General features: G+C 54.2%; 1 protein-coding gene across 2 annotated transcripts; it reads right to left on the bottom strand.

Moving 5' to 3' along the window:
- Positions 1-12: 12 nt before the first annotated feature.
- TYRO3 (TYRO3 protein tyrosine kinase) lies at positions 13-22,143 on the bottom strand. Of its 2 annotated transcripts, XM_055278807.2 has the most exons (19): positions 21,658-22,137; positions 19,731-19,914; positions 19,401-19,501; positions 18,330-18,500; positions 16,784-16,870; positions 15,912-16,027; positions 13,218-13,395; positions 12,403-12,548; positions 11,739-11,883; positions 10,599-10,728; positions 10,415-10,515; positions 10,051-10,146; positions 9,632-9,712; positions 9,065-9,157; positions 8,184-8,305; positions 7,637-7,746; positions 7,289-7,448; positions 6,941-7,077; positions 13-1,465 (listed from the first exon to the last, which is right to left on the bottom strand). In XM_055278807.2, the coding sequence occupies exons 1-19, from the start codon at positions 21,785-21,787 to the stop codon at positions 1,075-1,077; spliced, it is 2,679 nt and encodes an 892-aa protein (XP_055134782.1). In that variant the 5' UTR covers positions 21,788-22,137; the 3' UTR covers positions 13-1,074. The 2 variants fall into 2 exon arrangements, with proteins under 2 accessions (XP_055134782.1, XP_055134784.1); XM_055278809.2 differs by lacking the exon at positions 6,941-7,077 and having other exon boundaries at positions 1,377-1,465; positions 21,658-22,143.
- Positions 22,144-23,415: the final 1,272 nt, after the last annotated feature.

The raw sequence follows: 23,415 nt of genomic DNA, 5'->3' as shown, positions 1-23,415 counted from the left end.
AAAGACAAAACCTTAGGTCTTTAGTCTTCAATTTTATTTCTATTTTAAACAGCAACTAACAGCTTGGAAATGTCCCTGACAGCTAGGACCCGCCCCATGCATTCCAGAGGCTCCCCCACCAAGGCGGGGGTCCAGGTTCCAGGAACTCCCCCTCATCAGGCCTGATTTCTCTCTGGAGACTTGGGACAGAAGAGGCTGTCCAGTTAGAGGGGAAGTTGGCACTAAAGGTCACCGTTTAGAAGGGCTGGGCTCAGACACAGCTGCCTTTGTTAGTCTTAGGATATTTTGAGATTTGGTAGCGTGCTCAGATTGTGGGTATGGAGAGGGGTTCCTGAACTCCTCTCCGGCCTCACTCACTCCTGGGCAAGCCTCACAGCACCCCTTCCTCTTGCTGGCTCGGCACACTGCCTTTGGAAGAGGGGCACCTGATAGCCTGGGTACTCCAGCATGCCTTTGTGTGACCCGGTCAGCTGCAGGGAAGCATGCTCCCCTCAACTTCTCCTGGCCTAGGCAGGGTGCGGAATCAGAAAGATGGTGAAGATTCAGACCTGAGATACCGACCCCTTACCAACCCTCACCTAAAAGGGAATATTACAAGGACATCTCTTTGTGACTTGGAGGGGCACGCCTGGGTATTTAAACCCCAAGTGTGGTAATAGCTGGGCCAACAGGCTGGAGGCAGCTCAATGCATGCACTTAAGCAGCAGGGGCAGCTCAGCAGGAGGGTAGGGCCCACAGAGCTGGACGTGCCCTCCCCCCACTGCCATCCACACCCATGGTAACCATGGAAACATAACCACCCCGCTCTTGCCAGCTGCCTGGGTTCAGACAACCAGGACTGGCCCACTTCCATCAAGCCAAGGCCTAAACTGACGCCAGGCTGGCCACAGAGTGGTTGTAGGAAGAACTGGGATTGGGTGATTTGGTCAGTCCAGGCTTCCCAGCACAGCTTGGGAGGACTACCACAGGAGCCTCCACACCTTGCTGTCTGGGCTGGGGTCAGACGGGGCTTAGTCAGCCAGCTCAGTGGCCAGCAGAGCCGGCCAAATGGCCCCGATGCCCTCTGCCTGTGGGCTAACAGCTACTGTGTGGCAGTAGCCCTTGCTGCAGCAGCAAAAGCCTCTGTGTCTCATTGAGGGGACCCTCTGGCTGGTGCTCTGCCTGCCCTGGCTGCGCAGCCAGCCCTCCAGGGGTGAGGATGTACCGATAGTCACTGGGAGTGCCACCCACTGCCCCCATGCCACTGCCATCCCCAGCCCCACTGTAGGGCTGATCCCCTCCAGGTAGCTCCAGGCTGCCTCCCGCAGTGGGCTCCTCAGTTCTCTCTATGTTGATGTATAAGGGGTCCTGGCTGGCGGATAGCACAGACAGCTGGCCCAAGATGTTCTCCAGTTCCATTCGCAGACAAGTAAAGCTCGGGCGCTGCTTGGGGTCAGCACTCCAGCACTGGTACATGAGATCATACCTGGGGTGGAGAGAAGCGTGAGAGAAGGCAGGAGCCCTTACCTCAAAAGCAGAGGCCCCTTCATCATATGGCACTAGGGTTTTAAAAAAATTTATTCCCTGGTGGGGCACAGTGGCTCTCATCTGTAATCTCAACACTTTGGGAGGCTGAAGGGGGGTATTATTTGAGCCCAGGAGTTCGAGACCAGCCTGGGCAACATGGCAAAACCCTGTCTCTATAATAATACAAAAATTAGCCAGCCTTGGCAGATACGCCTGTAGTCCCAGCTACTCGGAAGGCTGAGGTGGGATCACTTGAGCTCAGGTCAAGACTGCAGTGAGCCATGCTGCTCACCACTGCACTCCAGCCTGGGTGACAGAGCGAGACCTTGTCTCAAAAAAAAAAAAAATTCTAAACTGGGCAACATAGAAAGACCCCATCTCTACAAAAAATAAAAAAGTTTAGCCAGGTGTGGTGGAGGACGCCTGTAGTCCCAGCTATTCGGGAGGCTGAGGCAGAAGAATGGCGTGAACCCGGAAGGTGGAGCTTGCAGTGAGCCAAGATCACGCCACTGCACTCCAGCCTGGGCGACAGAGCGAGACTCCATCTAGAAAAAAATAAATAAATAAATAAAAAATAAAAGTTTGCCAGACGTGGTTTCAGACGCCTGTGGTCCCAGCTACTTGGGAAGCTGAGGTGGGAGGATTGCCCGAGCCAGGAAGTCGATGCTGCAATGAGCCATGATCCCACCACTGCACTCCAGCCTGGGCAACAGAGCAAGACTCTGCCTCAAAAATAAATAAATAGACTGGGCACGGTGGCTCATGCCTATAATCCCAGTACTTTGGGAGGTCGAGGCAGGTGTATCACCTGAGGTCAGGAGTTCTAGACCAGCCTGGCCAATGTGGCAAAACTCCGACTCTACTAAAAATACAAAAATTAGCCGGGCATGGTGGCATATGCCTATAATCCCAGCTACTTGGGAGGCTGAGGCAGGAGAATTGCTTGAACCCAGGAGGCAGAGATTGCAGTGAGCTGAGATCGTGCCACTGCACTCCAGCCTGGGTGACAGAGGGAGACTCCGTCTCAAAAAATAAATCAATAAAAATTTTTTGTATATTATTATTACTATTATAGCTCACTGCAGCTTCAAACTCCTGGGCTCAAGGGATCATCCCACTTTAGCCTCACAAGTAGCAAGGACCACAGATACTGGCCACCACACCCAGCTAATTTTTTGTTGTCATTTGTTTGCTTATAGAGATGGGGGTCTGATAATGTTGCCTAGACTGGTCTTGAACTCCTGGGCTCAAGTGATCCTCCCACCTTGGCCTCCCAAAGTGCTGGGGTTACAGGCGTGAACCACTGCACTGGGCCATTTTTTTTTTTAGGGAGTCTCGCTCTGTCACCCAGGCTGGAGTGCAGTGTCATGATCTTGGCTCACTGAAACCTCCACCTCCGGGGTTCAACCGATTCTCCTGCCTCAGACTCCCGAGTAGCTGGGACTACAGGTGCCCGCCACCACACCCGGCTAATTTTTGTATTTTTAGTAGAGACAGGGTTTCACCATATTGGCCAGGCTGGTTTCGAACTCCTTACCTTGTGATCCGCCCACCTCGGCCTCCCAAAGTGCTGGGATTACAGGCGTGAGCCACCACGCCCAGCTGCACTGGGCCATTTAAAAAATATATTGTGGCCGGGTGCAGTGGCTCATGCCTGTAATCCCAGCACTTTGGGAGGCCAAGGCGGGCAGATCACCTGAGGTCGGGAGTTCGAGACCAGCCTGATCAACATGGAGAAACCCCATCTCTACTAAAAATACAAAAAAAATTAGCCCAGCATGGTGGCATATTCCTGTAATCCCAGCTACTCGGGAGGCTGAGGCAGGAGAATCGCTTGAACCCAGGAGGCGGAGGTTGCGGTGAGCCGAGATTGCGCCACTGTACTCCAGCCTGGGCAACAAGAGTGAAATTCTGTCTCAAAATAAATAAATAAACAAATAAATAAATAAAATAAAATAAAATAAATAAATAATATATTTGTAGAGACGGGGTCTTGCTATGTTGCTCAGGCTGGTCTCAAACTCCTGGCCTCAAGTGATCCTCCCACCACAGCTTCCTGAGTAGCTGGGATTACAGGCACATTCTGGCTTATTATTTCTCACAACAACCCTATGAAAGCAATGATCAAATAGAGATCATTTCCACATTTACAAATGTGGAAACATGCACAAAGAGGTTAAGAACCGTGACTAAAGTCACACATGTGGAAAGTGACAGAGCTGTGATTTGAAGCTAGGGGGATGGCTCCAAAGTCCCTCCTATGCTGAGTGGGCAGTACCTACTCAGTAATTCCTCACTGTACAGCCGGACACAGTAGTATGCACCTGTAGTCCCAGCTACTCAGGAGGCTGAGGCTGAAAGATCCTTTGACCCCAGGAGTTCGAGACCAGTCTGGACAACATAGCAAGACCATGTCTCTATTAACAAAATAATTAATAAGCAAGGTATGATGGTAAGTACCTGTAATCCCAGCTACTAGGGAGGCTGGGCAGAAGATCTCTTGAACCCAGGGGTTTGAGGCTACAGTGAGCTGTGATTGCACTACTGCACTCCAGCCTGGCTGTCAGAGCCAGACCCTTTCTCTTATTAAAAAAATAAAAATAAAAATCCGCCGGCATGGTGGCTCATGTCTGTAATCCCAGCACTTTGGGAGGCCAAGGCGGGTGGATCACTTGAGGTCAGGAGTTCGAGTCCAGCCTGGCCAACATGATGAAACCCCGTCTCTACTAAAAAATACAAAAATTGGTTGGGCGTGGTGGTACACACCTGTCATCCCAGCCCTTTGGGAGGCCAAGGTGGGCGGATCACCTGAGGTCGGGAGTTTGAGACCAGCCTGATCAACATGGAGAAACCCCATCTCTACTAAAAATGCAAAATTAGCTGGGCAGGGTGGTGCATGCCTGTAATCCCAGCTACTCAGGAGACTGAGGCACGAGAATCGCTTGAATCCAGGAGGTGGAGGTTATGGTGAGCCAAGATTGTGCCATTGCACTCCAGCCTGGGCGACAAGAGCAAAACTCCATTTCAAAAAAAAAAAAAAGTCCTCACTGTTCATACACAACCTTTGAGTATCTGGAAAAAGCTTCCAGCTCTCCTCCTGACAGGAATTAATTTTTTTTTTTTTTTTTTTTTTTTGAGATGGAGTTTTGCTCTTGTTGCCCAGGCTGGAGTGCAGTGGTGTGATCTCGGGTCACTAGAACCTCTGCCTCCCAGGTTGAAGCGATTCTCCTGCCTCAGCTTCCCAAGTAGCTGGCATTACAGGCATGCGCCACCATGCCCAGCTAATTTTGTATTTTTAATAGAGGCGGGGTTTCTCTATGTTAGTCAGGCTGGTCTCGAACTCCCGACCTCAGGTGATCCACCCCCACAAAGCGCTGGGATTATAGGCGTGAGCCACCATGCCCTGCCAGGAATGCTTTTTTACATACAATTTCAGGAACCTTATAAATTCCCTGAAGCCTATCACTCAGGATGCCCAAGGAATGCCTCAGGCTCAGGTGGAAAAATAACAAACCAAAAAACCTAATGGAAAGACGCTGAGACCAAGTCCAATGAATGCAAATGCCTGACTCTCTTGCCTATGCCCATGACAAGAGCCCCAAGCACTGCCTCACACAACAGCACACCCCCAGCAGGGGCCCCCAGTAGTGGCAGTAATCATGCCAGACACTGAGCAGGTCGTGGGAATGGGAATGGTCTGGGGCCATGTGTACATGGCCAGACTGGGACACATCCTCAAGGCTGTGCTAGGAGCCAACTGGTGCCTATCCACCAGGCTGCCTGGGTGAGGCCAGTGCCCACCCACTCTCCACTGACAGCACCAGCTCCAGCTCGGGAGGAGGCTGCACTAGGATCTGGTCCCCACTGCCCCTCAGAGCTTCTACAGCTCCAGATTAGAACTGAAGCAGGCTGCAGCCACAGGGAGATGTGAGCTTCCTGCCCCTTGCCATGCCCTGAGCTCTGCTGAATGAACAGGAGGGCCAGGGCCTGGCTTGTGTACTCAAGATTTCCCTCTCAGGTGTAGGTGAGTTACCCACAGCCCAGGCTCAGGGCACATCAAACCCACTGTCCAAGGGAAGGACCCCACCATCAGGCTGAGCCTTCCTGTGCCTGTCCATGACCTCGGCCCTCTGGAAGTCTAATCCCAGAGCAAGAAATGGAGCAGATTCTTTCTCTGGTCACAGTGGCTCCCACTCCCCCTGGGGCTCATGAAAGGTCCTCTGGGCTGGGTGTGGTGGCTGCCTTGGGAGGCCAAGGCAGGTGGATCCCTTGAGCCCAGGAGCGCAAGACCAGCTTGACAAATATGGCGGAGCCCTGTCTCTACAAAAATACAAAAATTAGCCGAGTGTGGTGGCACGTGCCTGTAGTCCCAGCTACTTGGAAGGCTGGGGAGGGAGGATCACTTGAGCCCAGGAGGTCGAAGCTACAGTAAGCAGAGGTCACGCCACTACACTCCAGCGTGGGTGACAGAGCGAGACCCTGTCTCAAAAAACAAAACAAAAAATACTCACAAAAGGTTGTCTGAAGGCCTAGGGAGCCCTTGGCTTGGATGGAGTGGGAGTTTAAGACTAGAACAGACAAATCACAGTTGTGGTCATAAAGAGTTAAGAGTACACATTCTAAAACCACAGGGATCTAGGTTCAAATTCCAACTCATTCACTTAATAGCTCTGTGATGTTGGCCATGTTATTTAATCTCTCTAATCCTATTTTCTCATCTACAAAGTGGGGATAAATAATAGTCTTTTCCTCACAAGGTCAGAGGAAGATTACCTGAAAGAATGCCTAAATGCCCAGCTAATGTCAGTGACACTTCCCATTATCTTGTCACAGGGTCTGTTATCACTCTAGCAAAGTGGGTGGTATCATTGCCTGCCCAGTCCCGAGGGCTTTGGGCTTGCAGAAAGAAGAGGAGGCAGTTCCCTTCTTCCTAGGATCTCAGTTCTTTATCTTAGATTCCCAAGAGAGCTCAGCCTAGGAAGTTTTCCTAGATTAGCTGGGGTCTCCAGGACAAAGGTTATATTCACTAGGGCAGAACAAATAAAATAAAATAAATACAAATTAAAAAAAAAAAAAAAAGGAATGATGGGTGGGAAGATGGCAGGGAAACCTCCCACACTGTTACTCAGCACTGTGCCTTCTGCTCTTGGGGTTCCTGGTTCTCCTTACAAACTGGAGAAAAGAGACTGATAGACAAAGGCTAAAGCAAGAAATCTGGGATGGGAAAGTGGAAAAGAAAGAAAACAGGGAGGTGGTAGATGAACAGTGAGTATGAGGTGGAGTGCAGCCTTCCAACTACAAGGATGTTTCTATCAAAAAACAAAGGTCCAGTTGAGGCTCTTAGTTCCCACTGGGCCAGCAACTGTGGTGGCAGCCATCAGTCAAAACTCCAGATTCCCCTTTCCTTCCAGAGCCCCCTTCCCAGGATACTCACACGTCCTCCATACACTCCGGAGGCTGTTTCAGGCGGTTCCCGCCAATGAGGTAGTTGTAAATCTCAGCGTTTTCAATGCCAGCGTATGGCGTCTGCCCACGTGTCATGATCTCCCACATGGTCACCCCGAACGCCCACTGGGACAGAATCGAGGTTGGGGGAGAAGCTGTCACTAGGTGTCCTGAGCCAGGCAGAGAGCCATGGCTCTGAGACAAGCACAACCTGGGGCTCAGGGCCTCATCAGGGGGCAACCAAACCCCAGAGAGCAGACTTGGCTAGGCCCTTAAGGATCCTAAAGGTCTGCTCTCACACTAGTCCCCACCAAGCTTCACAGGCCACCCTGCTCACCACGTCACTCTGCACAGTATACAGGTTGTCAGCCAGGCTCTCCAGGGCCAGCCACTTGACGGGCAGTTTGGAGGCACAGCCTTGACGATAGTAATCCCCACTATAGATCTTCCGGGAGAGTCCGAAGTCAGCCACACACACTGTCATGTCCTCTGCCAGCCTACAAGGGGCATTGAGGGAGGGAGTCAGCCTTCTGCCATGCTCACAGCCCTACAAGAGCCAGGACATCTTTGCTCCCAAGCTACCCCCATGCATAGCAGATACTGTCCCAGGCAGGAGCCGACCATTAGCTAGCTCCTCTTGGCAGCTGCTGCTGTCTCCCACCCTCGAGTCCTCCAGAATTCATACATGCAATTCCGAGCGGCCAGGTCTCGGTGGATGAAGTTCCGAGAGCTCAGGTACTCCATGCCGCAGGCAATGTCCACCATGAACCGGATCAGGGTCTGGAGGGGTAGGTTCTAGTGGACAGACAGGCCAAGCTCAGGCTTAACCTGCCCACTCAGCTGGGGCAGGATGGATGGGGGTCCCTGGCCAGAAAGCTTGAAGGCTGTCCCCAGAATCACTGGAAGGAAGGAAGGGGATGGAGGGCCTTCCCAAGGCAAGGAAGCTTCGGCTAGCCTAAGAGCGAGCCTGGAAGCCAAGACTCCCCCACCCTGGGGCTCCACAAGTCCCTCCCCCTAGAAAGGGCCCTTGCCCAGCCTATATTTCTCAGCAGGGTTTTGTGAGAGAAAAGAAAGCCTGCTAGATTAAAAGGATTCAAATTCAGACCCCTCCTACTCCCACCCAGCTCCATCAGCCCCACCCAGCAAGCCTCTCTCTGCCAGGGTCTCTGTGCCTTTCCAGGCCCTGTGTTCCCACCCATTTCCTCCTGGCCACCCCCACACCAGGTACTCACAAAGGGGTTCTCCCCAATCCGGGAGGCGAGCAGGAAGGCATGCAGGTCCCCATGCTTCATGAAGGGCAAGATGACCATGGGGATGGGGAGACGGCCTTTAGCCCTGCTCCGGAGGCTCACCCCTGGGACAAGGGAGAGTCAGGAGCTGAGCATAGAAGGGTCAAGGGGCAGTTCAGGTGTCTGCATAAGTCCCCACCTGCTGGGTCCCATCTCTAGCTCTGGCTCTGCTATTTATTTTTTATTTTTTCACAGGCTCCACGCTGGTCGGGGGACTACCCAGGAGGGACTCTGGCTGCTCCCATATCCCTGGAGCATCTTCTGTCCCCTTCCTTTCCTTCTCTGTCCACACAAGCAGTCTTTGTGTTTTCTGAAACAGTATCTTGCTCTGTCTTCTAGGCTGGAGTTTAGTGGCGCAATCACAGCTCACTGCAGCCTCAATGTTCTGGGCTCAAATGATCCTCCCACCTCAGCCTCCCGGGTAGCTGGACAAAGGTGCACACCACCACACCTAGCTAATTTTTGTATACGTGTGTGTGTGTGTGTGTGTGTGTATTTTTTTTTTTTTTTTTTTTAAATAGAGGTGGGCTGTTGCTATACTGCCCAGGCTAGTCTCAAACCCCTGGCCTCAAGCAATTCTCCCACCTCAGCCTCCCAAAGTGCTGGGGTTATAGGCATGAGCCACCACATCCGGCCACACAGTCTTCATGTGCAGACCTTTGGCACTCCTCACCTCAGATTTCTGCCAGGACCCTCCTTGCTATTTTGCCATCTATTTATTTACCAGATGAGTCCAAACGTCTCTCCTACAGGCTGCCCTCTCATGTTGGTAGAGCATATATTTAGCCCTATTCTCTATCTGCCTCCCCCAAAAAGGGGCTCACCAACAAGTTTGGCCACGTGTGGATGGTCAAACTCCTTCATGCAAGCTGCTTCCCTGAGGAACTCTTCAATGTCACTTGAGGCAATGATGTCAGCTAGGAGAAAGGGATGGGGAAGGAGGATATAAAACAAGATTGCCCCTAGTTTTGACCCAGGCCTCCTAGGTCTTGTCCTTCAGATGTCCTAGGCTTCCCAGGGAGCCCAGGAAACAGCCCAGCCATGAGCAGGAGAAACCCCCAAGGAGTGGTGCTACTCAGCAACTTCTCCACTTGCTAATGCCTTCCCTTCCCTTTGGTTTGGGCAGCCCAGCAGGTCAACCAACCACAGCTGTAATCACCCAAGAGGGGACTCAGAGGACAGTCACTGCTGATGGCAGAGAGCAATGGCTGGGCATGAATATGTGTGTTTGGGTTTAGGCTTGTGAATTATTCGTGTGGTAAGAGCATCCCAGTTAGTGCTGCCCAGCTCTTCTTGGAAAATTTAGGGGCAAAGCAGAGCCTGCTTCAGGGTCAGTCGCCCCTCTTACCCTTCCAAGTGATGCCCTCAGGCTACAACTATCCCCGACTCACCTTTCAGCATCTTCACAGCCACTTTCACAAAGGAGCCATCCTCTTGCTTCAGCTGGGCCTCCCGCACTGAACCAAACTCTCCTAGGAACCAATCCAAGTAAGGGAGAGTCTCCTTGGCTCTCTGCTCCCTGCCATCTTTCCTCCCAAGTGACCCTCCATGGGGACACAGTCAGGAGACTCTGGGGCCAGTGGAGAAGGCACCCTTGCCAGTAGCCAAAGCAAAGTCATGCTGGGAGCAACTCGTCAGCCCTCCCTGTCCCCAGCCACCATTCCCCCCAAACATCCCACACTCAGAAGTCTACAAGCATATCTTGTTTACAGGAGCCGACCCAAACCCACAACCTCAAAGTGACAGGGGCAACCAAACACCTCCAGCTACAGCAAACCAGCCATGCCCATCCCCGCACAGCCTCACATACCTTTGCCCAACATCCGGCCCAGGGTGAACTGCTGCTCTGGGATGAGCACATCCTCCAGTTTTTCCTTTAGTTCATCGCTGATGCCCAAGCTGTCCACTGTGGGGAAAGGGTTTGTGGGAAAGAAGGATCTCTGATTCCTGAGCCAAAACCCAGCCTGCCTCTTATGCCCCAGACTCTGCCCTCAGAGCATAGAGATGAGCTTAGGTCTCCCACGGCTGGGGTGGTGAACTCCACATAGGCAGGTTTGTGTGCCTGGGGCTCACTGATGTTCAGACATATCAGTCAAATTAATAATTTGGTAAAAGAATGCAGATAGGGGCACAAGTCAGCCCATTTGTCCTTCCCACGATCACCCACCACTCACATGTGGCCTCGATGCGCTCGGGCCTTTCTCGATTGAAGGACCGGGCTGCCCGGAAGTGAACGGCTGGCTCTCCCTGGGCCATGACACTGTCAAAGGCTTGCCTAAAGGAAAACCCAGGATTTGGGGTCAGCTCCAAGGTCTTTCATCATGACCTGCCTCTCCCTCCACATCCCCATCCCCTTACCCAAACCGCGTCTCTTTCCGTCTCTTTCGAAGCAGGATGAGGGCCAGGGCAGCAGCCGTCACCAGGGCCGTTAGCACACCAAGGACCACAGGTACCCAGGATGTGCGGCTGTGAGGAGGGCCCTGCTGGCCTGTGGGAGGGAGGTGCAGTGGCATGAGCTAGGATGACACCATGGGGTCCCTTCAGAACTTTCCCAGGATGGCCATCCCGCTGGTTCAAGGGGTTCCTCTAGGTCAATAAGGGTCCTGAGGGAAAGGGGCTCCAGAGGAAGGCCTAAGAGTCCTTCCTATCTGGTCAGAGACAGGCCCTGGCTGTTGTGACCTAGAGTGCGACCATGGATTTCTATGTCAGTTCTGGGGCAGAGAGAGGACAATGAGATATAGTTTGTTTGAGACAGAGTCTTGTTCTGTTGCCCAGGCCAGAGTGCAGGGGCACAGTTGCAGCTCACTGCAGCCTCAACCTCCTGGGCTCAAGCAATCCTTCCACTTCAGCCTCCCAAGTAGCTGGGACTACAGGTGTGCAACATCACACCTGACTAATTTTTAAATTTTTTTGGTAGAGATAAAGTCTCACTTTGCTGCCCAGGGTGGTCTCAAACTCCTAGACTCAAGCAATCCTCCCACCTCAGCCTCCCAGAGTTGTAAGATTATAGGTGTGAACCACCACTCCTGGCCTTATTTGTTTGTTTGTTTACAGACAACAGGCTCACTCTGTTGCTCAGGCTGGAGTGCAGTGGTGCAATCATAGCTCACTGCAGCCTCAAACACCTGGGCTCAAGCAATCCTCCTGCCTCAGCCTCTGGAGCAGCTGGGCCTACAGGCATATGTCACCACACCAGGCTAATTGTTTTTTTGTTTTTTTTAATTTTTTTGTAGAGACAGAATCTTGCTATGTTGCCAGAGCTGGTCTCAAACTGCTGGCCTCAAGCGATCCCTCAACCTCCCAAAATGTTGGGATTACAGGCATGAGCCACCATGCCCAGCCAAGATAGTTTAAATACCAGCCCTGGCCTCAACTTCTTCACTCTGTCTGTGGGTCTACTAGGAGGGGAGATGCTACTAGGCTCCTCCCATCCGTCTAGGTTGCCCTTGAAAACCTTGATCCCCTGAGCCTCTGCCCCTCTCTGCCTACAAGCCTCACCTGCATGGTCATGAGAAGAGACCACCAGTGGCTGACTCCAGGGTCCACAGCCAACTGCATTGGAGACGCACACACGTACGATCAGGTCCTTTTGGGGATCCCAGCCTGTCAAATTGGCCCTGGTCCCCTCCACTGTCAGCTCATCCTGCAGCCAGGAAAAGCCCCCACCCCATAGTGAGCCTGAGGAGAAGGCCTCCAGCTGGGGCCTGAGGATAGAAAAAGGTCCAGCTGGGAACATGGGAGTATAGGGGCACTGTGGGTTCAGGGGCTGCGGGAACACAACCTTCTGGGAGTAATCACATTCCTGCTCCGGGCTGCAGGGGCCTCTCCAGAACACAAACAAGGCTCAGTCCCGGAATGCACAGGTGGGGGATGGGAGCGAACTGAGCTGGGGACAAAGCCTTATCTGTGCCCTCCCCCAGCTCAAGCAGGAATGTGCTTCCTGCTTTATTTACAAAGTGCACACAGGATGCAACTCTAACAGGAGACATAATCCTTTGAGAAGTGGAGCTTGCAGAGGAGGGTGAGGAGGAGAGGATTCCCTGAGGCTGCGGCAGACCCAGGCCCACCAAAGACAACCATTTTGAAATTCTTAAAGGCCTTAGAACCCTGAAGGCTGATACTCCAGGAGAGTGGAGAGAGGGGAGGGTTCTGTCTGTCTTACCTGGGTTCCATTGTCTTGAACCCAGGACAGTTTGTAGGGTCCCAGGGGGCCTTCCAAAGAGGTCTCGGGGATCACTTCTTCCCACTCCAAGATAAGGCCTGAATCTGTGTGGATGGCATGGAGGTTTTGGGGAGCGCTGGCTGGGGCTGTAGCCAAAGAGAGAAGATTGCTAAGACCCCTGCCCTTCCCACCATCATAATTCCATGCAGACCTTTGGAACCAACTCCCAAGAACTAAACAGCTCTTGAGAGGCACAAAGTGGGGAAGGGTTCACCTCCCAGCTCTAACTGCTCTCACCCACTGTGCTGGGGGAGGGGTAAGCAATGGGCAGGACAGGCAGCACCCCAGCTCGGCAGTGTTTCTCTTCATCACCATGGTTACTGCCTCTCTGCCTCATCCCTCACCACTCCCCTCTCACAGCTATGCCAGCCTCGCAATTGCAGAGCAAGTTCCTGTCGTAGGGTCGTTGCACTTGCTGTGCCTTCTTCCGGCAGTGATTTTCCCCCAGATATTTACATGGCTTCTTCTTTATCCTTCAGATCCCAGATCCTTCAGACCTTTTTTTGGGGGGGGGAGGGTTTCCTTAACCACCTGGGGATACTCTTCATCAACCACATTATCTGATCTTTTCCAGTTTGCTTATCTGTTCCACCTACAAGAACTATTTACAAGGTGGTATGTAGTTATATGCAGTAAATGTTTGCCGAATGATGCCTGAACCTCCATCTCCACCAGCACCATTCAGAACTCCAGCCAACACGGCCCCCTTCCCGGCTGCAGCCCTGCCCACCCCCTCTGCTCTATGCATCCCTTACCTAGACCCTTGGTCTGAAAGGGCACCCAGTCAGCATAGGGAGAGGGCCCCAAGGCATTGGCACAGCGCACCCTGAGGCTGTAGTTGGTGGCAGGCACCAGGTCCCGGAGCAGGCAGGTAAAAGGGGGCACAGGGACCACAACAGCCAGGACTTCCCAGCCTCCTGGGGCCTGTGTCACCTACAGAAAAGCAGAAAACTAATGATGTAGGGGAGAGCCTGTGAGAGATGGAAGATGGGATGGGTATAGTTATGGGTGCTTGAATGAATGCTTCCTCTATCAGCAAACACGTGCAACCCACACCCTCCCATCTGCCCCCACCCCAATAATACACGGGGTTCCACACCTTCATGCCTTTTTGCAAATGCTGTTCCTTTCACTTGGAATGATCTGCTCTTCCTAGCAAAGGCCTACTCATCCTTTGAGACTCAGTGCAAATATCACTTTCTTGGTGAAAGCCTTTCTCAACCACTCCAGAAAACTCCTCTTGTCCTTTTGTACTTGGTGAGAAACTCTTAGGGATACTTACCATTTATTGTGCCTGTTTACATGCCACTCCAAAGTTCCAGACTTCTGAAGCTCAGAGAAAACTGGGAGCCTAGGGCACTATGAACCAGCCCCTCATCTTACATTTTGGGGGCCCAGGGCAAGAGTACAAAGAGATCCACGTACTATATGTCTAAATATTTAAACATTATAAATCAGCTAACAAACTATTAAATAGTTTCTATCTTAATATTTTGACCAATAAACCTTCAAAACAACCTGGGAGATCAGGTTTGCATTTGTAACTCTCCAAATCCCTGGAGTCCCGAGTCAGAATGAGGCGGCACTGGAAGAGCTGGCCTGAAGCCAAGGTCTGCACCATGAGGGGCCTCATGTGCACAGGCGTGGACAATGCTGACTGCATATCCAAGCTCCATTCCCATCCCCCTCATGAATGGCTGCCCCGTGGGCTTAGAGGTGCTCATATCACACTGTGGTCCATCCTTGGGAAGATGAAGCAGGGAAAAGACCCACACAGGCCCCAGAAGCAGACTCAGGGCCATTAGGGCAAGAGATCCTGAATAGCTATAGTATAGTGTGGCAGTGAGGGGGTCCTTGCCATCTGGATGGGCATATCCTCTTGGCCCTGCAGGCTCTTTGCCCAAGGGAAAGGGGTGTAGCCAAAGGAGGGCCAGAGTAGGATCCTCTTTTTTTTTTTTTTTTTTTTTTTATAGAGACAGGATCTTGCCCTGTCACTCACTCAGGCTGGAGTGCAGTGGCATGATCTCGGCTCACCGCAGCCTTGACTTCTCAGGCTCAAGTCATCCTCCCACTCTAGCCTCCTGAATAGTTAGGAGTGCAGGCGCATGCCACTGTGCCTGGATAATTTTTGTATTTTTTGTAGAGAAAGGGTTTTGCCATGTTGCCCAGGCTGGTCTTGAACTCCCAGGCTCAAGCAATCCTCCCGTCTCCACTGCCCAAAGTGCTGGGATTACAGACATGAGCCACTGTGCCCAACCTCAGTAGGGTTCTCTAAATGGTGGAGCCCACAGCAGGGGCCCCTCCTGCCCAGGGGAACTGCCCAGAACAGTTTTTTTTTTTTTTTTTTTTTTTGAGACGGAGTCTCGCTCTGTCGCCCAGGCTGGAGTGCAGTGGCGCAATCTCGGCTCACTGCAAGCTCCACCTCCCGGGTTCGCGCCATTCTCCTGCCTCAGCCTCTCCGAGTAGCTGGGACTACAGGCGCCCGCCACCACGCCCGGCTAATTTTTTGTATTTTTAGTAGAGATGGGGTTTCACCGTGGTCTCGATCTCCTGACCTCGTGATCCGCCCGCCTCGGCCTCCCAAAGTGCTGGGATTACAAGCGTGAGCCACCGCGCCCGGCTGCCCAGAACAGTTTTGAAAGGTACTCATTAAATGGCTTTTGAGTAAACGGATGAAAATGAGCAAGCCTGCATTGCCTCTTGTTTTTAGTATCACCTTACCCAGTTTTTCCACTCTCCAAGGCTTAGGGCCCCTTCTGGTCATCTTGTTCTCTTTGGCTTGAGTGGGGGTTGGGGGGTAAGGCAGAGCATGATAGTGTGAGTATCAGCAAAGGTTTGAGCTTTCACCTAAGTAAGAAAAACTCGGCTGGGTGTGCTGGCTCACGCCTGTAATACCAGCACTTTGGGAGGCTGAGGCAGGCAGATCACTTGAAGTCAGGAGTTTGAGATCAGCCTGGCTAACATGGTGAACTACTAGTCTCTACTAAAAATACAAAAAAAAAAAAAATTAGCTGGGCGTGGTGGTGCATGACTGTAATCCTAATCCTAGCTGCTGGGGAGGCTGAGGCAGGAGAATCACTTGAACCCAGGAGGTGGAGGCTGCAGTGAGCCGAGATGACGCCACTGCACTCCAGCCTGGCCAACAGCGAGACCCTGTCTCAAAAAAAAAAAAAAAAAGAAAGAAAAACCTTCCAGGTACCCCAAATCTGTTCTAGTGATCTGCTTTCCAGCCTTATAAATGCATGAGTTTGAGCCAATCTGCAAAGTCACTTAGTTGCCAGAGCACCCCATGATAAGAGACAGTGGCCTGTGTTCTTCCTGCTAAGGAGCAGTGCCTGAAAAGAGCTGCACACCAAGCCCCCAGGAGCTGGCTAGTGAGTGTGATACCCCTGTCAACAAAGTGCTGGCCATGCAGCCAGAACGAACATGGCCCGGCCCGGAGAGCCTACCTGAACTGTACAGGACTGTAGCAGGGCTCGGCCATCAGCACCTGGCATCCAGGCCACACTAGCGTTGCTGCTGGAAAGCTTTGTCACGGTGATGTTGAAGGGGGCTGCAGGCAGTGCTGTGGACGGGGACTCAGAATCAGTGCCCAGTAGGGATATGAGCGGAGGCAGCAGGAGGCGTGGGAGTCAAGCCTTGAGTCTCTCTGAGGGTCCAGGGCATCCCCAACCTAAAGACAGCTACTCAGCACTCCCAGGATCACAGTAGTACACACATAAGCAACCAGTAGGGCACAGCTGCTCACACCTGGGAGAGTGCCTGGGCTGTGGAGAGAGGTTGCCTCTCCCTGCAACGAAGGCCCTGTGTGACTGAGGAATAAGATGAGAGGGTATGTGGGGGCGGCAACTCAGGCTTGGGAGATAAAAGGGAGAGACAGGCAGCTGTCCCTGCAGCCACAGCCTGGCTCCTGCAGACACCCTCTCCCTCCCCCTCTCTCTGTGCACCAGCTCTCTGGGTCTCCTCCATCCGGTGCTAGGCTGTTGTCCCCACCCCCATCCCTTCAAAGGGAGGGGCAGAAACAAGGCTGGGCATGGGCCTTGACCATCTCCTGCTGCCTCCCTCCCTCCTTCCCTCCCTCCCAAGGACTCTGCTTCGTGATGGGAAATCTGCTGTGACGTCAGGATTCTATTCTCATCTCAGCCACGCAGGGTCTCAGGTGCTCCCACTAGGAATGGGAGCTATGCCAATTAACTCCTCACTCCCTAGATCCCAGCAGGACCACAAGGGGAGCTGGAACACAGAACAATTCTAACTGCTGGACAGCTCGATGGGAATGCCCCTGGCCTCATCCACCCTTCCTCCCTGCCAGCCCTCCTACCTTGAAGGTGAACAGTGGCTGTGCGAGAAGAGGCCAGGCCTTTTATGTTGTGAGCTTCACAGGAAAACATGGTGCTCTGGGTCACCCCTGGGGCCAGAAAACCTCAGTCAGCTCCCCAAGCAGCAACCCCCACTCAGTGAGGGATTGGGAAAGGGGAATACTCAGGCTCTGGTCTGAACATCCTTAAATCCCTCCTGCCAAAGGAAGGGGCTGGGCAGTGAGGCACGGTGAAATGAACAGGGACACTGGAGTCTGGTGAGCCTGGAGAGGGCTCTGTTTTCTCATCTCTCAAATGGGAGAATTGTGAGAATCAGGTAATGTGTGTCAAGTGCACGGCATGCTAAATAAGCCCTTGAGAAACGCTATACCACCCTCCCACCTTCATCCCATCTCCCACACACAGCACAAATTGCCTCCCTTTTCTGGTCACTCTTTTATTGCGCATACCAGAGTGAGCCCTTCTGTTTGCTCTGTGCCCCCTTGGGGTTGTTATTTGCAGACTCTCTGCCTTGCAGTAGTTCTCAGCTCTTTATGCACGTGTCTTGTCTCACCAGTTATATTCAGTTCTTTGACTTCTGTTTCCTTTGTATTCCCGCTGTCCCCTGTGGTGCCTAGCACAGTGTGGTGTGGAGTAGGAGTTCAGTGAGTGCTTATTATCAGGCTGCCTGCCTGAGGGTCCCAACCACGCACACCTGGAAGGAAGTGAACCCAACCTCCTCCCTAATCTGCCCCAACTCAGCGCCTCCTGAACAGGACCTGCACTTGCTTCCGAGAGGTCTCATAGTCCACCTCTTCTCAAGATTCAAATTGCTGGAGAACCTAGCTCAGCGCCCATTTCCCTGGCACCTTCCAGCACATGAGACCAAGCTCAGACTCCCACCTTTTTTGCCCAGTTCAAGCCTCAACCAGAAACAGTATACTTGTTTCACAAATAAGCAAGCCTTACAAGCATGTGAGGGTATGTGCCCAAGAAACTTGGGGCCCAGGTGGGTGTGCAGGTGTGACTGTGCAGAGGTATGGACAGACACAGTTGTTTGGGAAAACGTCTGGAGGTTTCCCGGAAAGCACCATTAGGGGTGCTTTCTGTATCTTTGTGCTAACCTCCCCCTACCCCTTCTCTCTCCCTCCTCTCCCCTCTCTGCAGCCTGAGAGTCTTGTCTTCTCAGTGTCTGCCAGATACTCCTCCCTAGCTCTGCGTGGGCTGGTTTCTGGCTCCTTCCCTTGGGAGGGGTGGGGGATGGGTGCCCCTGGTCTCATACAATTCATCTCTGAGGGCCAGCTGTGCATGGCCTGGACTGCTGTGAACCGAAGGTGGCCCCACACCCTCCTTAAGCACACACAGCAGGATCACCACTAATCAGCCCACCCAGCCAGCCTAGCACACCTGACTAATGAGCTTAGTAATGGCGCAGCTCACGTCCCCAGACACTGGGGCTTGCTCTGGACACTCGCAACCGCAAGCTCAGTGGCTGAAACTCTGCCAGCTTCAGTGCCCTCCAGGACCCAGCTCCTTCTCCACTCCAAGCCCCCTTCTGAGGCTGCTCACCTGTTACATTTAAAACAGATGGAGAGGGAGCGGGTCCCCCGATCTTCGTAGTTCCTCTCCACCAGACAATGGTAACAGGTTCAGGGGGACCCACAGCCTCGCAAGACAGTTGGAAAGGGGCATTGGGTGGCACTGCCAGATCTTTTGGCTCCACTGTGAAAAATGGTACACCTAGGAGAGAAGGGGAGTGAGGAGTGAGCCCTGCCACCTCTTAGGCTTCCTACTGTACAAATCACAAGTCTGTTTACATCTGAAGTCCTCCGCGCAGAAGGTTCCCACAGGCCCCTTATGATTAGGTCAACAGCAGAACTAGCTTGAGAGGTAGGCAGTGCTTCTCTTTTTCAGGCTCCTTAGGAATTTTTTTTTTTTTTTTTTTTTTGAGATTGGTGGTGGGGAGGTCTCTCTATGTTGCCCAGGCTGGCCTGGAACTCCTGGGGGCTCAAGTGATCCTCTGGCCTTAGCCTCCGGAGTAGCTGGGACTACAGGCACACGCCACCACGCCTGGCACCTTAGACACGTCTTCCATGCTGCCCCCTTAGGCATGGCAGATTTGGACAGCTCTTCTTGCAGTAAGAGAGGAGACTGGGGGAGGAGAGCTGGGAGAGGGGCATAAAACTCAGGGGAGTGGGTGGGAGCTTTAGCAGAGTTCTGCTGCCAGGCCCCAGCTCCCATTCAGGGCCCTTTGTTACTTTCTTAGTCACTTTGTTTTCCTGGGCTGAACAGCTCTGAGCTCCCGCAGCTGCACAGCCTTCCTCCCCTCCCCCTGCTGGCCAGGCCACTTGGCAGAACAGGGTCCAGTCCCAGATGGATGCTTGAAGCTTGTTGCTCAAGCAACAGAAACAGACTGCACCCCACAGGTTGTGGATCCCAGTTGGTCCCTTGGTTCTCAGATACCCAACTCCAACTGGTAGGGTCTTCCGACGTCTGGAGTGAGCCTACAGCCTGGACAACCAGGCCCCACAGAGCAGTGGGGCAGCCCAGCTTCTACTGAGTTCTCCGCTGCAGAGGTATAGTCACCAGCAGACAGCACGTGCTCCAGGCCAACACGCCCATATGGCTCTGCCTCCTCACCTTCTACCGTGAGCCACACTGGCTGGGAGATCTCGGTTTCGCCCCCATCCTCCACCTGGCACCAGTACCGGCCGGCATCAGAGCGCTCCACTGACTTCAGGCTGTGGAAACAGGATACGAGGCTTGCTTCCCAGGGTCAAGGGGGGCAGCTCTGCTGGGCAAACTTGATGAATTCAGCCTGCCCCCACTTCTAGAAGGTCCCACAGGTAGCCAAATAAAAAAACCACAGACCTCTGGGCATCAGGAGAGGGCCCCAGCTCCCAATCCCCAAGGAAAGAGCATAGCCTGCCCCCTGGCTGGCAGCCCACACCTTCCCCCACAGGCCTGCACCTGAGGAAGCCGATCCAGTGCTGCTCACTGACTGGGATGTACAACTGGTCCAAGTTCTGGACCACAGCCCCATCCTTCACCCACTGGATGTCAGGCTCCTCCATCCCCTCCACACTGCAGTTGAGCTTCACCGGCTGCCCCTGAGACACTGTCAACTTCACCGGGGCTCCCATGAGCTTCAGACCTGAGGGGTGGGAAGGAACATGTGTCAGCCTTGAGAGGGACTCTGTCTCTGTAAACAGTTCCCATTCTCTTCTAGAAGGTAGCTTCTGTGTCAGACAGAGGGCTCTTTCTCAGCCAAAGTCACGGAAGCAGAGGTAGGACAGTGTGGAAGGGAAGGTCGCTGGACCTGGGCAAAGGGAAGGGGCATGGCAAGCTCTCAAAGTTCCCTCCGGCTCTAAGGACCTCTTCCCCATGTCCTCCTTCTGAGCCCAGACAGGAAAAGGAAGGCAGGCTGGGCTGAAACGACGGGAGTTACCCTACTGGGGCAGGCACTGCTCTAGGAATGACTGCTGCACCCAACTAGTGCAACAGGCTGCCAGCTCTCCACCCAAGGTGTCAGCCCAGACCCTGAATTGCTGCCAGCACCCTCTGCACCCAACCTTACCAAATGGAGCAGGGCTGAAGGAAAGGAGGGGGTGCTCCCCTGAAGTAGAGAACATATGGCTGCAAAACCACGTCAGATCAAACACATGGCAGCCTTCCTGGCAGCCATCCGCTCTATTAATACCTGAATGTGGGCAGGGGCGAGTGCTAGGAAGGTGGGAGGCAGAAGGGAGGGCTGGGGCCCTGAGCAGGCAGCCTAAGACCCCTGAGCCACTGCCACATCCACAGGGGCCACTCTTTGGAACTTGCGTGTGCTCGTGCGCGTGCGCACGCGCGTGCACACACACACACACACACACACACACACACACACGCACCTCTCCTGGCCTCCTGGCATGTTTATTAAGCAGAGAGAGGGGCAGGTCAAGTATCCGCATAACTGAAATCCAGCCCTGCTTCTTCCCGCCCTTTGCTGTGTGACTCTAGGCAAAGTCGTGGGCTCCCTGAGCATCAGGTCCACACCTTTTGGCTTGTAAATACTCGTCACTCCGTTTCCCTTCCCTTCCCTGAGAGGCTGATATGGCAAGGAATGCTGTCTCAAGAGAAGATGCCAGCGGGTGGCCGCTGTCCTGGCCTGTGGCTCTTGCCTGGTCCCTTCACCCTCTCAGGACCAGTCACAGGATGGGGGCCAGCCTCCCGCTCCCTATATGCCCAGCAGTCCCCGAGGTGCGGGGTGGGAACTTGGAGAGCACCGTGCTGCATGGAACCCTCTTGTCACCAGCAAATGCCTCAGTGGCTATGTGGGAACACAAGACTAACCACTCCCAAAGACCAGCAACCTGGCACCAGCCCATCCTCTCCAAGGTTCTGCTTTCAGGAAGCTCTGAGGGCACAGGAACTCGAGTGTGCCCATTTGTTTTTTGTGACTGGGCACCCTCACAGCCCCTGTGTACCTAAATGGTATCAGGGTGGCCTTTGGGTGCCCAGCGCCGGCCCGTGTGGTTTCCGAGGCAGACCTTCGCGTGCGGGGCAGGCAGAATGGGGTCCCCAGTACTGGGAAGGAGGGAGCTAACAGCTGGGAGCATCGAGGCGGGAAAATGCAGTCCCAAACACTCCCCGCTGACCACACAGCCCACACCCCGCTGCCTTCTCTTCCACCCCGCCAGAAGAGCCCCGAGCGCCAGAAAGTTGGGGGTGGGGGCCCGGCCGGAGATCTGGCGGCGAGCACTCCGCAGCGCGCCCTGCCCCAGCCCCGAGCCTCGGCCTTCGGCTCCGGACCCCCACCCCGACTCTGGCCCGCCAGGCCCGTCCCGGGCTCCGACCCCGGGCCGCGCCCCTCCGCAGCCCCCCGCTTCCCGCCGCCTCCCGGGCCAGCCCCTACCTGCGGCGGCGGACTCCGGGAGCAGCAGAGAAGCCAGAGCCGCCAGCAGCAGCCCAAGCCGCGGTGGCGGCGGCAGCGGCAGCGGCAGCGGCGGGAGCCCCGGCCGCCCCATGCTCCGCCTCAGCGCCATCGGCGGCGACGCCGCACCATGCCGGGCCCGGCCCGCGAGCGAGGAGGGAGGAGGGCGGGGAGGAGGAGGCGGGAAGGGAGCGGGAGGGAGGAGGGCTGCGGGAGGGGCTGGGGCCGCCCGTGGGGCGGCGCTGAGGCGACCGCCTCCGAGACCCGCGCCCGCCTCTGGCCGCGGTCGCCGCCGTCAGCAGTGCGGGGTCCCCGGGGCCGCTCCCGGGCCACCGCGCTCCTTCCACTGCCGTCGCCGCCGTCGCCGCCGCTGATTCATGTTCTTCTCGGAGCCGCCGCCTCCTCCCGGCCCGCCCGCAGCCCGAGCTCGCACCGCCCCCCCGCGGAGCCCCGGCGACTGGCTCCGAGCGCGAACCCCAGCCAGCGCCGCAGACCCCCGCGGCCCCGCCGGCACCCCGGCCCCAGCCGCCCCCTAGCCAAACCTGAGGATCCGGCTTGGCCTCCAGGATGGGCTCCCCGGCCACGCCCCTCCTTTCCCTAAACCCGCTCCAACATCTTTTCTAACCCAGCACTCCAGAGCCTTCCCTCAAAACCCCGCTGGCAGCCCCCACCACACCCCAACTCTTGTTCGGACTCTGATCCCAGAATCCAGCACCCCCCTCTCAGGACTTAGAGCACCTCAACCCCTAGACACTCCCATCCATCTGGCTCCCCGAAACTGCCGTGACCCGGGGCTCCCCCAACAGGATCGGCTAGCATCCCTTTGTGCCTCCGTTTCATTGAGCCGTTCACCCAAAATCCCCATATTCATGTCCTATTGCCATGCCTTTATCTCCAAGTCCCTCCTACCTGAAAAATGCCTATTTTCTCCAGCTCCACTTGCTGTATGTTTTCCAACCTGGGTCTTGAGTTTCCCAAGATCTTGGTAATCCCCAGGTTTTACCTAATGTATATCCCCACCACTACGCCACACAGGCCAAAGCCCAATTGCCCATATCTTTTGGGGCTGTCATTTTTCCTAGTTGCTTCCCCTGCTTCTACCCCTTTTCCCAGGACCCAGTGTGAAAGTTGGCTGTGTCGTCACACTGTCCAGTCAAACATTAGCTATTATTAGTAGACCACCTTGCACACAGTAGGCTTTCCATAAATAAATAGGCAGATGCCTGTTAAATGAATGAATAATTGCTTCAGAGCCTGCCCCACAACCAGTAATCACGGGGGTGGCCTTGCCCACAGACATCCTGTCAGGCACATGCAGAGCTGGTTCTAAACCAAGCCTACCAAGTGTGCTCCTCCCCTTGCCCTTCCCTCCAGGGGGAAGCCCACCCCACATCCCCTCCAGAGGTCCTGGGTAGAGAGGAGGGACCACCCACTCAGCTCCGGTTGCCGCAGGCTCACTGGATCTTTTCAGAGATTCTCCTGAGCAGCAGGGGCCTGCCTCTTCTTCCACTTGGCCCCAGCAGTGCTTGTTTATTAATTACACTAATGATAACAACAGCAGTGCTGGCAGCAGCCTGAGACCCAGCTGGGGGCGCCCCCAGGCGGCAGCAGGAGGAGAGACTCATGAGGCACTGTCAAGACATGGATGGCAGGGGCCAGATATCTCTGTCTCTGTTTCTTTTTTTTTAATTGGCATATTTGTTTATTTCTCAGTTTGTGAAAATGTCCTTAATTTTTTGA

This window comes from Symphalangus syndactylus, chromosome 5 (assembly GCF_028878055.3).
Source record: "Symphalangus syndactylus isolate Jambi chromosome 5, NHGRI_mSymSyn1-v2.1_pri, whole genome shotgun sequence".
Taxonomy (NCBI): Eukaryota; Metazoa; Chordata; class Mammalia; order Primates; family Hylobatidae; genus Symphalangus; species Symphalangus syndactylus.
The sequence above is the reverse complement of the archived record's forward strand: the minus strand, read 5'-3'. Positions and strand labels throughout refer to the sequence as shown.